Source organism: Taudactylus pleione, unplaced genomic scaffold, assembly GCF_031769625.1.
Source record: "Taudactylus pleione unplaced genomic scaffold, aTauple2 ptg000391l, whole genome shotgun sequence".
Lineage (NCBI taxonomy): Eukaryota > Metazoa > Chordata > Amphibia > Anura > Myobatrachidae > Taudactylus > Taudactylus pleione.
The window spans coordinates 8441446-8453832 of NW_028284792.1; the positions used below are offsets into that span (position 1 = coordinate 8441446).

The 12387-nt window shown below is 40.9% G+C and overlaps 1 protein-coding gene across 2 annotated transcripts in view; it reads left to right on the forward strand.

The window, feature by feature from the left end:
* The window catches only part of TPST1 (tyrosylprotein sulfotransferase 1), a 158497-nt gene extending 149737 nt beyond the window's left edge, over window positions 1–8760 (forward strand). Inside the window, exons 5-7 of one of the 2 annotated variants that reach the window (XM_088445946.1) lie at window positions 2183–2213; window positions 5892–5931; window positions 7025–8760. In XM_088445946.1, the coding sequence (XP_088302072.1) occupies window positions 2183–2212 (30 nt within the window). In that variant the 3' untranslated portion in view covers window position 2213; window positions 5892–5931; window positions 7025–8760. The remainder of the gene's footprint in view (window positions 1–2182; window positions 2214–5891; window positions 5932–7024) is intronic. The other variant, XM_088445947.1, reaches the window with a different exon arrangement.
* The last annotated feature ends 3627 nt before the right edge of the window (window positions 8761–12387 follow it).

Below are 12387 nucleotides of genomic sequence, written 5' to 3' on the forward strand. Positions count from 1 at the left end.
TGCAGGAGATCATCTGAAACAGTTCTATGTGATTGCATGCTCTCTGCCCAGCTCTAACCCTGAAAAGCTCAATTTCATGGAAAGACTGATCAAACCAAGTACTGCCTGACTCAGATTCCAGTAACTGAAATAAACATGCATTACAACTAAGCATGCATTAGATTAGCTATGAACGACAATTGCGTTACCTAATTGACGCGGGATGTCCATTGCACACGGGCTCCTGGGTTCAGGGTGGCCCACACAGACCTTTCACCCATTTCAGTTATCTCCTGCCCATCCTGCTGCCACCTGCTCCATTATTCAAGTGATATTTTGGAAATATGGTGTAATCACCAGAAATATGACTCCTGTGCCATTTTTCTTCTTCAGGGTCCACAGGAAATACCTTACGGTATGTGGTTGGAGAGATCTAGGCACCAAACAGTCAAAGCTTTAGCTCCCAGAATGCACTGGTCCTCCTCCATATATATACCCCGCTCCTAGCCACAGGCATTCAGTTTTTTGTTTGGTGCTCAGCAGGAGTTCAGACGCACCTTTAGAACAGGGGACTGCTCTGGCAGTCCCAAGCTTATTATATTATGATTTGTTTTAGTTACTATTTTACTGGGTTAGCAGTGCTGGGTGTCCAGATAAAATGCATGCACTGCGACTCCATCTACCTCCGCCGATGCCACAACACCAGTAACATCTCTCGTGATTTTTCCGGAGCTTAGCTAGCAGCTATGCTGGAGGCCCGGACTGCAATCGGACACACGGAGATGTCCGGTAAGGCAATTCCTCGTTTACAGGGAATCACACGCCGCACTCCTTGCTTTCCGGCGCTGGAGACGCACCGGAAGCCGCTGCAGTGAAGGGCCGGCCACTCCCACGCGTCCTCACTAAACCACCAGGACCTTATCGTCTGACGCCGGGGATTGAATGTAAATACCAGATTATTGTGTGTATGTCTTTTTTACGGGAGATCAAGTGCCTCAGCGTACAAGCCCCATTAAGTCTAAAAACACCCCTGTGAAGACCACATTGCGGTCCACTCCTTTCAAAGATCAGGAAACTGAGGCTACAGACTTGCCTTAACTCGACCATTTAACATTGGAAATACATTGCCTGGCCTGATGAATTTATATTTCCGAATTTGTTGTAAACAACATCAAGCGAAGGATCCATCCTGCCTTGTGTTGGATGTTCAAGATGGTGATGATGTAATGGTTTGGCAGTAGTTTCTTGGCATATACAATATTAAGAACCTTTAATACCAGTAAAACATTTTTAAATGCCACATCCTACCTGAGAATGCGGACAACATTCTACCTATCATCTAATGGCTAATTCCAACAGCATAATTCGCAATGCACATTTCATCTCCAACTGGTTCTATGAACATGACAATGAGTTTAGAGGTCTCCACAGTCACCAGATCTTAATCCAATAGAGCACCTTTGGGATGTGGAGAACAAGAAGTTTGCTGTAGCAGGGCACTTCTGCTCCCTGGGTTGAACATCATTTAACATCATGATATCACTGAAGAGGAGGCCAAACTCAAGAAGCCGGGTGTAAGACACTCCGGCACCTCTAGAGACAGCAGGGTGCTTTTCCAGGCACCACACAAGGTAGAGGCAGATGCAACACTTTATTGAATCCATGCCACAGATAATTCAGTCCTTTCTGGGGCAAACCCCTGAATCCCTACCCCCGTCGCCGTACCCAGCACTAGAAAGGTTTTACCTACTAAGGGTAAATTTTCAATATATGCACTATGAAATCCTTTATACTGCATAAATTGTGACATCAATATGGGAAATTAGCTATCCTCTACATGTAATATTTGCAGAATAAAGTAGTGGACCAATTTAAATTATCTGTTTGAGGGATTCTGTGCCGCATATTGCATAACATGCACTACACTACACCTATACCTGGCAGGAGATGGAGACAAAAACACTATCAAAGCAACTCTTTTAAGGCAAGTGTAAAGCACACATAAATGTCAAATGGAAATACTGTTCTTGATAACAGGGTATCCGATGCTGCAGAAGCTGTACCGTGCTTTATTATGTAATTTGCACTTGATTCAGTTCCATATCATTTATCAGTAGATGATCTTGAAGATATCTGTCTCTTACTGGAATTTTTCCACAATTATTAAAATATTAAGAGCCAATGTGATTTCTTTGTGTTCTAGCCGAAGAAGACTCGGGAAGAAAACTCATGAGGCAAGATGATATCTGCATGTACTATTGCAGTTATTGATTTTGGGGGTGTAATATACTTAAATCTTGGAAAGTCATGTTTTATTGTTATAGTGGGCCTAACAAGCTGAATTCTGGTGGGCTGCATGTCTATATTTCTAGCTTCCTATCTTGAGATGAGGGAGATGTGCCTCTATCATTCTCGATTTAGGAACAATCTATTCTATATGTGGTGGCAGCTAAAGTAACTCCTGACCTTTTGTTCACTATCATATATCTAGGGACAGTTACTACTTTAATGCTTTTCTGTCTGATGCACTGCTGAGTGTGCTGGCAATCAGCAACCTATGAATCAAGGGCCATGGAATATGGGCAGAGGATAATTTTAGTTATGCATCTCCTCACTGCTGAATGTGTTTGAGGGACATATTTAAGTGCTCGTTTGTGTGGCATGAAAAATACACCGTAGATTACACCCAGCAGATTTTCAATTATGCTTTTGCCTTTCTGCATTTTTTAGTTAACTCTTGATTTTAAATAAACACTTTAACCATAATCTATGGCAGCCAGCTATTTGTGAACACATTTCTGTAAAGACTCTTGTGGTCTGTATAAACAAGTTACTATGGTAGCTGTCTTGATATAGGGTAGGACCAGTATCCTGTGTTCATGTCTGACTCAAACTCTGTATCTGCTAATACCAGATGGGTTTATGACTCATAAGTTCAGCAGTGGACACCAATTCTTAAAATGGTTTAAAATTGCACTTTTTTGTAGGCAGTCATGTAGAAATTATACTGTAAAAACAATAAATGATAATTGAGAATTATAAAGGACTTGTAGAGGCCAAAAATGAAGCCTGCCAGTGTTGAATAGATCATTCTGTGCCAGCAGTCATTGTAGGTCACCTATTCCTTTCTCCGATGTATACCATTACATATAAATGAAGGAGGACTTTACTGTAGATATTAACAATAGAGATGTAAACTTACTGCAATCTAGTGTAGTAAAAAGTTTTAAACATAGTACATTTTTCTTTAAGAAAAAAAAAACGTTTAGGGACCAATCTTAACTTAGTGACACAAGTCATTGGATTTTTGCTCTTAATAAATTAGAATTGGTTAGTTTTGAAACATATATTTTGCATGAGTTTTTGATGGGGGTTGCACAATATTGACAGTTTATAGCATCTTCCATGATATTTTCTACATAATAATGCCATGATTATGGAACAATTGGTTATCAATATAATCCTCAAATTCACACAAATTTCCAAAAATGTGTATCTGTTTTTCTTTTTGCGCATACCCTACATGATGATCGGTATGTACTCTTACAAAACTGTGTGTCTATGACATGGGCACTGAGAGTACTGTCCTTCATAGTGATAGACAAAAATATCAGCCAATCCCTCCTCTCCAATGCTACACTTAGCATAGTTCTGCTTCTCCAATCAAATGCTGTCTATCAATACATGTGCTACATCAGCCAGCCAGTCACTAACCAGAGAGATGTACACAGCAGTGTGAAGAGTACTTTATATTTCACCATATACACTCTGCACCATGTTAAAGAAGCCTTTGGGCAACACACAGAAGTGGATCCTCATCCCTTACTCTGTGTACTTACTCTTACTTCGTCTTTAGCAAATACTTCTGTTAATCGTAAGTCCGTTAAAGGTACTCATGCACTTCACGTTTTTGTGCTCGAGGCCTGGCAAATGATGGATCTGCAAAAACTAGTGCAATTATTATTCAACTTTTGTGTAATTTTTTTATCATACCTTTAATAGGCAATATAAAGCAAAATAAGTATAAGTGCTTTTGGTTACGTAAGGAACTGAAAGTGCAGCTGCTTTATAAACGTGATGATTGAGCAATGTACTGTGCAGAGATCTATCACTATTTCTTACTTAAATCAGCTGAACACGCTATTTGGTGCTATCGTGTTTCCCTGCTCAACCCTCTACATGTGGAATTCTCCCCCCTTTATAATCGCAGCTCAGTTCCATATAACAGAACAGTAGAACAAGTTTAGATATGGGGGGCCAAATGTAATAGGGTGTCTGTTTTGGTAAATTGCGAGTTTAGTGCTAAACTCAAAATTTTTCACAACTCTCCAATGTAATAGGGTGTCAGTTCATTCAAACTCACATTTTTTCAGCGTTACTTAAATTCCTCATTCTCAAAATCACATGTTTTACCATTGAAAACGATCAACTCTTCCAATGTTAAAATGTTTACCAAAATACCCCAAATAATAGAGCAGCTTCAGGATAGCGAGTATATCCTGAGCAGGTCAAATTAACACCGAAACATGCACATATCCATGAGATACATGCATGTTTCTGTGAGTACATATGCAAAACAATTTAAAAATGACATGCAGCCCCCCCCCCCAAAAAAAAGAATAACCAGCCCCGGGCTTTCTAAAGCCTGTCCTGGTTCTAAAAATACAGGGGACAAAATGCGTAAGGATCCCCTGTATATCAAGAACCTGCACAGGGCTTAGCTGAGACTGCCCTGGTTGTGGAAAAACGGGACAAAACAAGTAAGGGTCACCTGTATCTCCATAACCAGCACCGGACACTTTCTAGCGGGGGGGTAATGCCACAGCCAGGGAAAACCTTTCACCGGTTTCCCCGGCCAAAGCCTGACCGCTAGCCAGCCCAGGCCGGGGGATCCCTGGGGAGTTGCCTCCCCCCCAATAAAGGGGTCCCCCTTTCCAGGGCACCCCAGGCCTCAGCTGATAGCCCAGGGCTATCCACAGCACCCCCTGTAGTGTAAAATAGGTGTTTAAATATTGTCTTTAACTGTGGTACTACACATCCCAGCAAGCCTCCCCCCGCATGCTGGCACTTGGAGAACCACAAGCACTAGCATGCGGGACATTAGGAGCCCGCTGGTACCTGTAGCTCCACAGCCAAAGAAATATGTAAAAAACACAACACACACCGTGAATGTAAAAGTTTTGGCCGGGGAAACTGGTGAAAGGTTATCCCTGGCTGTGGCATTACTTCCCCCGCTAGAAAGAGTCCGGTGCTGGTTATGGAGATATAGGGGATCCCTACTGGTTTTGTCCCCTGTTTTTCCACAGCCAGGGCTTGCTCAGCAAAGCCCTGTGCTGGTTCTTAATATACAGGGGACCCGTACGCATTTTGTCCCCTGTATTTTAAGAACCAGGACAGACTTTAGAAAGCCTTTGGCTAGTTATGCTTTTGGGGGAGGGCTGCACGTCTTTTTTTTTTTTTTTTCTTTAAACACAGAAGCCGTCACAGATCTTGCTGATCTGTGATGGCTTCTGCTAGTCGCATTAAAAGGTGTCCGTTTACATAGTCCTAAACTCTCCTAAATTCACATATGTAGTAGCGTCGAGCTGAAAAGTTCACAGGCTATTACATTTGTGAGTTGCAGCACAAACTCACACCTTTAAAAAATGCGAGGAGGTGCGAGTTTGTGCAGTTACTAAAACAGACACACTATTACATTTGGCCTGGAATGTTTTTTCCGTTACCAGGTAATAAAGATATAACACAAATGTATTCACTCACTCCAAATATTCTTTTGTGGTCATAATGTTTTACTGTTCTGCTAACGGTTCCCTCTGCATGATTTATTTATTTATATATTTTTTTAATTCCAAATATTTGCAAATAATAATATCTACCTATAATTGTGATCATTCTTTTTTCTTTTTTCACAGACTGAAACAGTGGAATAGCAAAACCTCGTTATCAGTCAAGGTAACAATTCCTTTATGGAAAAACTATTGTGTAAAGCTTAACGATTGTGTACTTAACAATTGTGTACCCAGCGATGTAGCTCACGATTCCAGCGCCGACATATTGGACACACTGGGCGATCCGGTGCCCAACCGCCTGATATCAAGGCCCCCCCGCATAGCGTTGCATGTGATCGTCGGCCACATTGCCTGATCTTACTGCATGTACAAAAGATCAGGCGATGAGGCTGAAGACCCCACGGGAGCATGCACCACACAATGTAGAGCATACACACTACACATTTTTATCGATTTGTCGTTCCAATGTGTCGGAATTGGCCAAATCGTTCAAAATATCGTGTAGTGTGTAGGGGCCATTAGTCTTTATTTCATATTGAAACCCAATCTGACTGCATTTTTATAGCTTTTAAAAAAAATACAACACAGGGATGGCTTTAAGGCAAAAGTATAATATGGTCAAGAGCATTGCTACAAAAGATGATGATATTTTGTCAGCACCTGTATGTAAAGTTGCACATAATCAATGGAGAGACCGTAAAAATGTAGCATAGCAAGTGTAGCAGGGTGGTGCAGTGCCAGTTACTATACTCTGAGTCGTCTTTGATCGGTGTATGATTTCCATGTCATCTCCGGATTCTTATGGAATCTGATACAGGTCACAAAGGTGTTTTGCAGTTGTAGGAGTTACTGTATCACTTTCCCTGCCCCTGTGTATGAGCTGCCAATCCATACAATACATTTCTGCACAGCAGTCAGCCAAGCTCTCACTGGTTGGTCAAACCGCTCACTGCTGCAGAGGATTGAGAGAGCGCGTTGTGTACTGAGTTACAAACAATCCAGATATTTTATGTTTACTATACAGCTGAGTAATACAGCATCTGATCAGCTGTCTACATTCATTTTCTTACTTGTGCTAGACCTATCACAGCTTGAATCTGAGGGGGTTACATTGTGTTTGTGCACATTGCACTGTTACCGAATAAGCCCTGCGTGTACCTATTTAGCTTTACTGGATAGAATGTTATCCTACTTATGTATTCTGACAGTCCTGTTTAACATTTGTATATTTACATTAGTTTCTATTGTCTACATAGGTGTTGTCCTTTCTGTCTATGGTAACGGACCTGTGATGATTATTCTGACGCTGCTAACAGACTGTGATGTGTATCTATTGGCTGCATCCTGACCTGTCGCAATGCCTGTACTGGTTAGCACCTGTCTCCACAACAGCACATCTTCACCTCTAGGAGTAAAGGCACTTTTATGGCAGGAGGCAGCTACCTTCTCGCAGTGGTGTAGTACTGTATTTACCAGCTGTATTTGTTTTTCAGTAAAAGACAAATGAGAAAAAAAAGCAAACTGTTGAAATTGCTCTACATCCAGAATATTCTTATCACTGTGTGGCCTCTCAACATTGCAATGCTGTGACATCAATGTTTTGATTTGTTACATTTTTGTTGGGGTGGGGGGTTAGACAATATAGGTTGCATTACATTTCAGCAAAGTATATATTAAATGTATAATATATACACATACAATAGTGTTTCACCAGCAGTCTAATCATGTGTATGACATTCAGTGGTAAATCTTTTCATGCCACAATATAAGCTCACGTACGGCATATATATGTTCTTACACATAGTAGATTTAAACCCATGGGCACGTGTTAATACCTATTTTCTTAAAAGCGTCAAAATGAAAGTGTTTTTGCAACCTAGTATTCTAATGTATAAATAACGCTACACATTAATATCAATAGTGATCTGAGGGAATATACATCTTTGATTACTGTAACATGTTACATCTGAATATATTGCACTCAGAGCTGCAGCATCACACTATAGGCCTGATTCAGAGATGTACACTATTACCATGTTTACCCAGCGCTTTTCTGCAATCTGTGGCATGGCGCATGCACCAAGGTACATTACCATAGTTGCTCACAGTGACTATTTACTTGCGGTATGATTGGCAATCAGGGATCGATTGTGGGAGGTAACCGGTAGTGACGGCAAAGAACGCAAGCGTGTCATGACCGTTTTCGGGGTGTGCCACAGCCTGCATTTGTATTCCCGTACGCAGTTAATAGTGGCTCAGTCTTATCAGTACATGCACCTATCCTGCACGACCAAAGGACTATTTAGAAGTCCTATTATCAAAGGATCTGAGACTGATGCTGCTTCTTTCTATGCAGATTCTTGTATTTGCAAAGTCACAGGTGGGCGTCTCAATACATTCCTCAGTGTCTGCAACGTTTGCGTATTTTCGCACAGCAGCTGTTTACATGATCGCAGATGCGATGGCATTACATACATACATACAAGGCATTACATACATCGCTGAATCAGGCCCTATATGCAGAGTGCGATAAGTTCTAAAGTCTAGACGGCACCTTCTTTTATTGAATGTGTCATTGACTAATTACTTAGTTACATTATTCTGTTCAGTTTTAAACTAAACACTGTGGTTATTCAAGTGGATAGAAACCCTTCCAATATTCACCATTGGAAGAGAGACCCAAAGCATTCCTGACACTGCTGTGCGGTGTTCTCTAACAATGTCATGGGCATCTAATTAACATTTGTCACTTAACTTGGACAAGTTTTAAATATAAACTGAAGGTATACTAAGGACAGATGTCTGGTTGATATAACCTCCTATATCTGCCACACTTGTCCATTATTTCTCTGTGTAGAAATAAATAAAACCTCTTTTTAATTATTTAATGAAACTTCCAAAGAAGTTGGGTTTGGGGTTTGAAAAAACAGGTACATTTACACTTTTGACTTTTTTGTATTTTATTTTTCAAAATAAAAGCTTTAAATGTGAATTTTTCCAGAGGATATTTTAAGTGTATTTATTTACAAAACATAGGGCAGTAAGTATCTGGGCAACTTACCTGTGTATTTGGCAATGTTTTCTGGCCTTTGTCATTGCATTTAATCCAGATATACTGGGAGGCAAGGACGACCAAAGGAATAATATTTGAGCTATGAAACCGTGCAGAGAAATGGATTTTTATACAATATTGCGCTTTATTTATAGCACATTACTGTTTAGCTCAATATTGTTTATTATTGTTTACAGTACGTTACAGATTTTTTACTTAAGGGGCTTATCCACTAATAGACATAGAAACGAGAGTACGATTACAACATAGTAATCGTGCTGTCGTTTCTATGTCTAGTGATAAGCCTAGACTGAACGTTCACTCGTTCAGTTTAGGCATGAGATCACATGAGTGTCCAGCGCCATCAGGCTGTGACTGTTTCGGGATCTATCTCATTCCGTGGCTGAGCCGTGTGCTGTGTCTTGCAGAGACAGGAAGGCGGAAGCAAGAGGTGACTGTACCCAGCTCACAGTATATACTACTGTACGTGCTCCGGTGCTACTGTACCTACGGTGCTCTCTTCATTGCTGTCTCTCCCCGTACATGCTGAACCTGATGGGATCGTCAGGTTGACCAGCATGTACGGGCGATGATAGCTGGCAAAAACGACAAGTGGGCACGAACATCGCTGGTCTTTTTTGACATTTACATGCGCGATTTGCGGGCGATTAACAAGCGATTGCACGATAACGACGACGTTATCGTGCAATCACCTATCAAAATCGCCTAGTGGATAGGCCCCTTTACACCTTCAATCATATATTCAGTCTTTAAAGTACAATATAACTGTCACCTACATATTAAACAGGTGTCTGGACAAAATTATAAATGTTACATTTATTGTGTGAGCATTGATTGCAGACCATTTTACAATACCCTTCCAGAACAATAAAGCACTACAGATCCACTAACCGCTTAAAGGTGCAGGCAGGCAGTATTGGAGCATTTACCTGTGGTCACCTCACAGTCCTTCTATTCCTGGTGTAGAAATAGCTAATATAAATTTAGGTATAACTTAGAATTATAGTATAAAAGTCTAACTTTGAAGAAAAGCACCATGCAGTTAAAAGGCTTGCAGCGTAATATACACTAAAGTAGCAAACCAAATGAAACAATGAAAGGAAAAAATACCAACATACCAATAAACCATGATTAGGTGGAAATACTTTTACATTTATTTTAAAAATGCATCATCTGCTAAGGACACATACACACAGTATAAAATACAAAGGGGCATAACTGTGGAATCATTAGTTCTCAAAGCATGTAAATGATGAATCATTAATTCATCATTAATACTTCCAAAGCGGATCATGTATTGGGCCTGATTCAGACCTGCTCGCTAGGAAGCGTTTGCACGCAGACTGCCGAACCTGTCCGAGCGATCGGGAAGCGTTCGCTCGTTGTGCATACAGTAGACTGCCCAGCTGAGTGAGTGACAGGAGAAGCAGTTTGTGGGTGGTGATGGGTTGGCCGTTGAAAACGGAGGATTGGAGGTTCGAACGCAGGCGTGCCTGAGCGTCTCAACGCCGTTTCAGAGGCGTACATAATTAAGACGCAGCGTCATAGTACACGTCACCTGGCTGCGTTCTCTTCCGATGGTACCTATGTTTGTATACACTTCCTGTAGATGACGTTTATAAGTGGGTGTCTTAAGACAGACTGGTGGGCGTCTGCATACACAGAGTGATCACACACTAAGACATAGTGGGCGTGCTTATGCCTTGCTGTGCGATCGCCTGCCTTGCTGTTAGTTAGCCAAATTTGCATTCGCATCTAGCGAGCAGGCCTGAATCGAGCCCATAGTCCCAAAAATGAGCAGTGTAAGAAAACTGCTATGTGGAATCAAAAATGCATCTTGCTTTAGTATTAAATACAACAATGATCCATAAATGGAGCTATGGATGTAGACAGTGTTTAGGGAGGAAGCCTAACACTAGCCCCCCCCCCCCTGCAGCATAAACATATCGGGTTTCCTGTCGGGATTCCAGCATTGGCATCTCGAGTGATGTCGGGATTACGGTGCTGGGATTTCGTACGCTGGCATCTTAACTGCATCCCGTTCTAAATTTGGCATATGTCTGTCTTGACGTGTGAAAATTAATCCATATAGTTTGAAATTAATTCCATAGATTAATTCTGAGATGGAACGGATTTCCCATATTTAAATATGAGTGCATTATCATAATTGGAGAGGTACCATATGAATAGATTTGTATATTTCGAATAGGAAAGAGATATGGAGCAAAATAATCTAGAAATTTTAAGGGATTTTATTTTTTTAATTTGCTTAACAGTGGTGGATGGGTGGTGGTCATCCAAAAGCTATGAATCCCAGAACACTTTTACCAAGTATATGTGGTGGTACCTTCCTGCTGATTGTAATAGTCCACTGAGAAGTAGGGGGAACATTTTGTAACTCTTGTCTAAGTCCTGTGCCATCTCCTGAAGAGCTGATATTTGCATTCCCGAGATGTGCTTCTGAATTCAGATGTAAAAGAGTTTGCTTGTCAGAATTGTGAGCACTTGTTTCTTATTGAAAGCACTCACTAACTTTGCAAAATATGGCAGAGTGTACTTGAAAGAGTTCGGGAGGCTGTGTAAGATGGAAACTATTAAAAATGTCACGAAATGCAGCCATCTCCAGGTCTTTGTAGCTTCATTACATTATGTAACTTTGCAAGTAGGTCCAAGACCTACTGATTTGTCTCTAATGAGTAATGACATCAGTTGATATATTGTGTCTAATATTATAGAACACAAGAAGTCTATTGGTTCATGTCCCTGAGGAAGTTCCATTGCAGGCACAATACTTGTTAAGCCTCCAGCTGACCTGCTAACTCATTTTATCCTTCATTTTTTTGCAATCCCTGCTAATAAATGTAAGAAGACTAATGATGGCTTCTTTTCATATGGCATGAGTGCGGTCGCTTGTTTTGCTACATTTCACACCTCTTAGTGACTATGAAGGAGCCATAGCAGCCTGCTGCTCCACAAACCTGGAATCCGTAAACTGGCGGAGTTGAGGATTAGCTCACCACTCACACAGAAAGAGAGATATAGTTTACAGAGTCCTGCAGTTTTCCTATATTTACACAACACCCTTTATCACAATACTTGCAAGAGCAGCTTTCCATCTGTGGTTGGAAGAATTATCATATGTGGTGTTCAAAAAAGATATAGGAGCAAAGACATTCTCATCTCTAAAAGCAGCATCTCAACTTTAAAGGTGGTGCACATTTAAGGGAAGACAATATTTCCTCTAAGCGTTCTTTATGCCAATGATAAGTCTGAACTCCCATTTATATTTGGTGTGAAAGAAATTAGAGATGACATCATCATTTTGGTCCCTAATAAAAAAAAATCTAAAAATATCCTCACAAACCTTTCTCCTGAAGGTGCAAGTGCTGGGGTGGGAGAGCACATATATCACAATCCAGACACCATTTTGGGCCTTGATGGTTGTACTAAAACTGTTATACCCTGACACCTGCAAATGAACGTCAACTGCAGAAAGAAAGAACAGTTGTTGTTGCTCCTTCATAAGTGAGAAACTATACTCGTCCC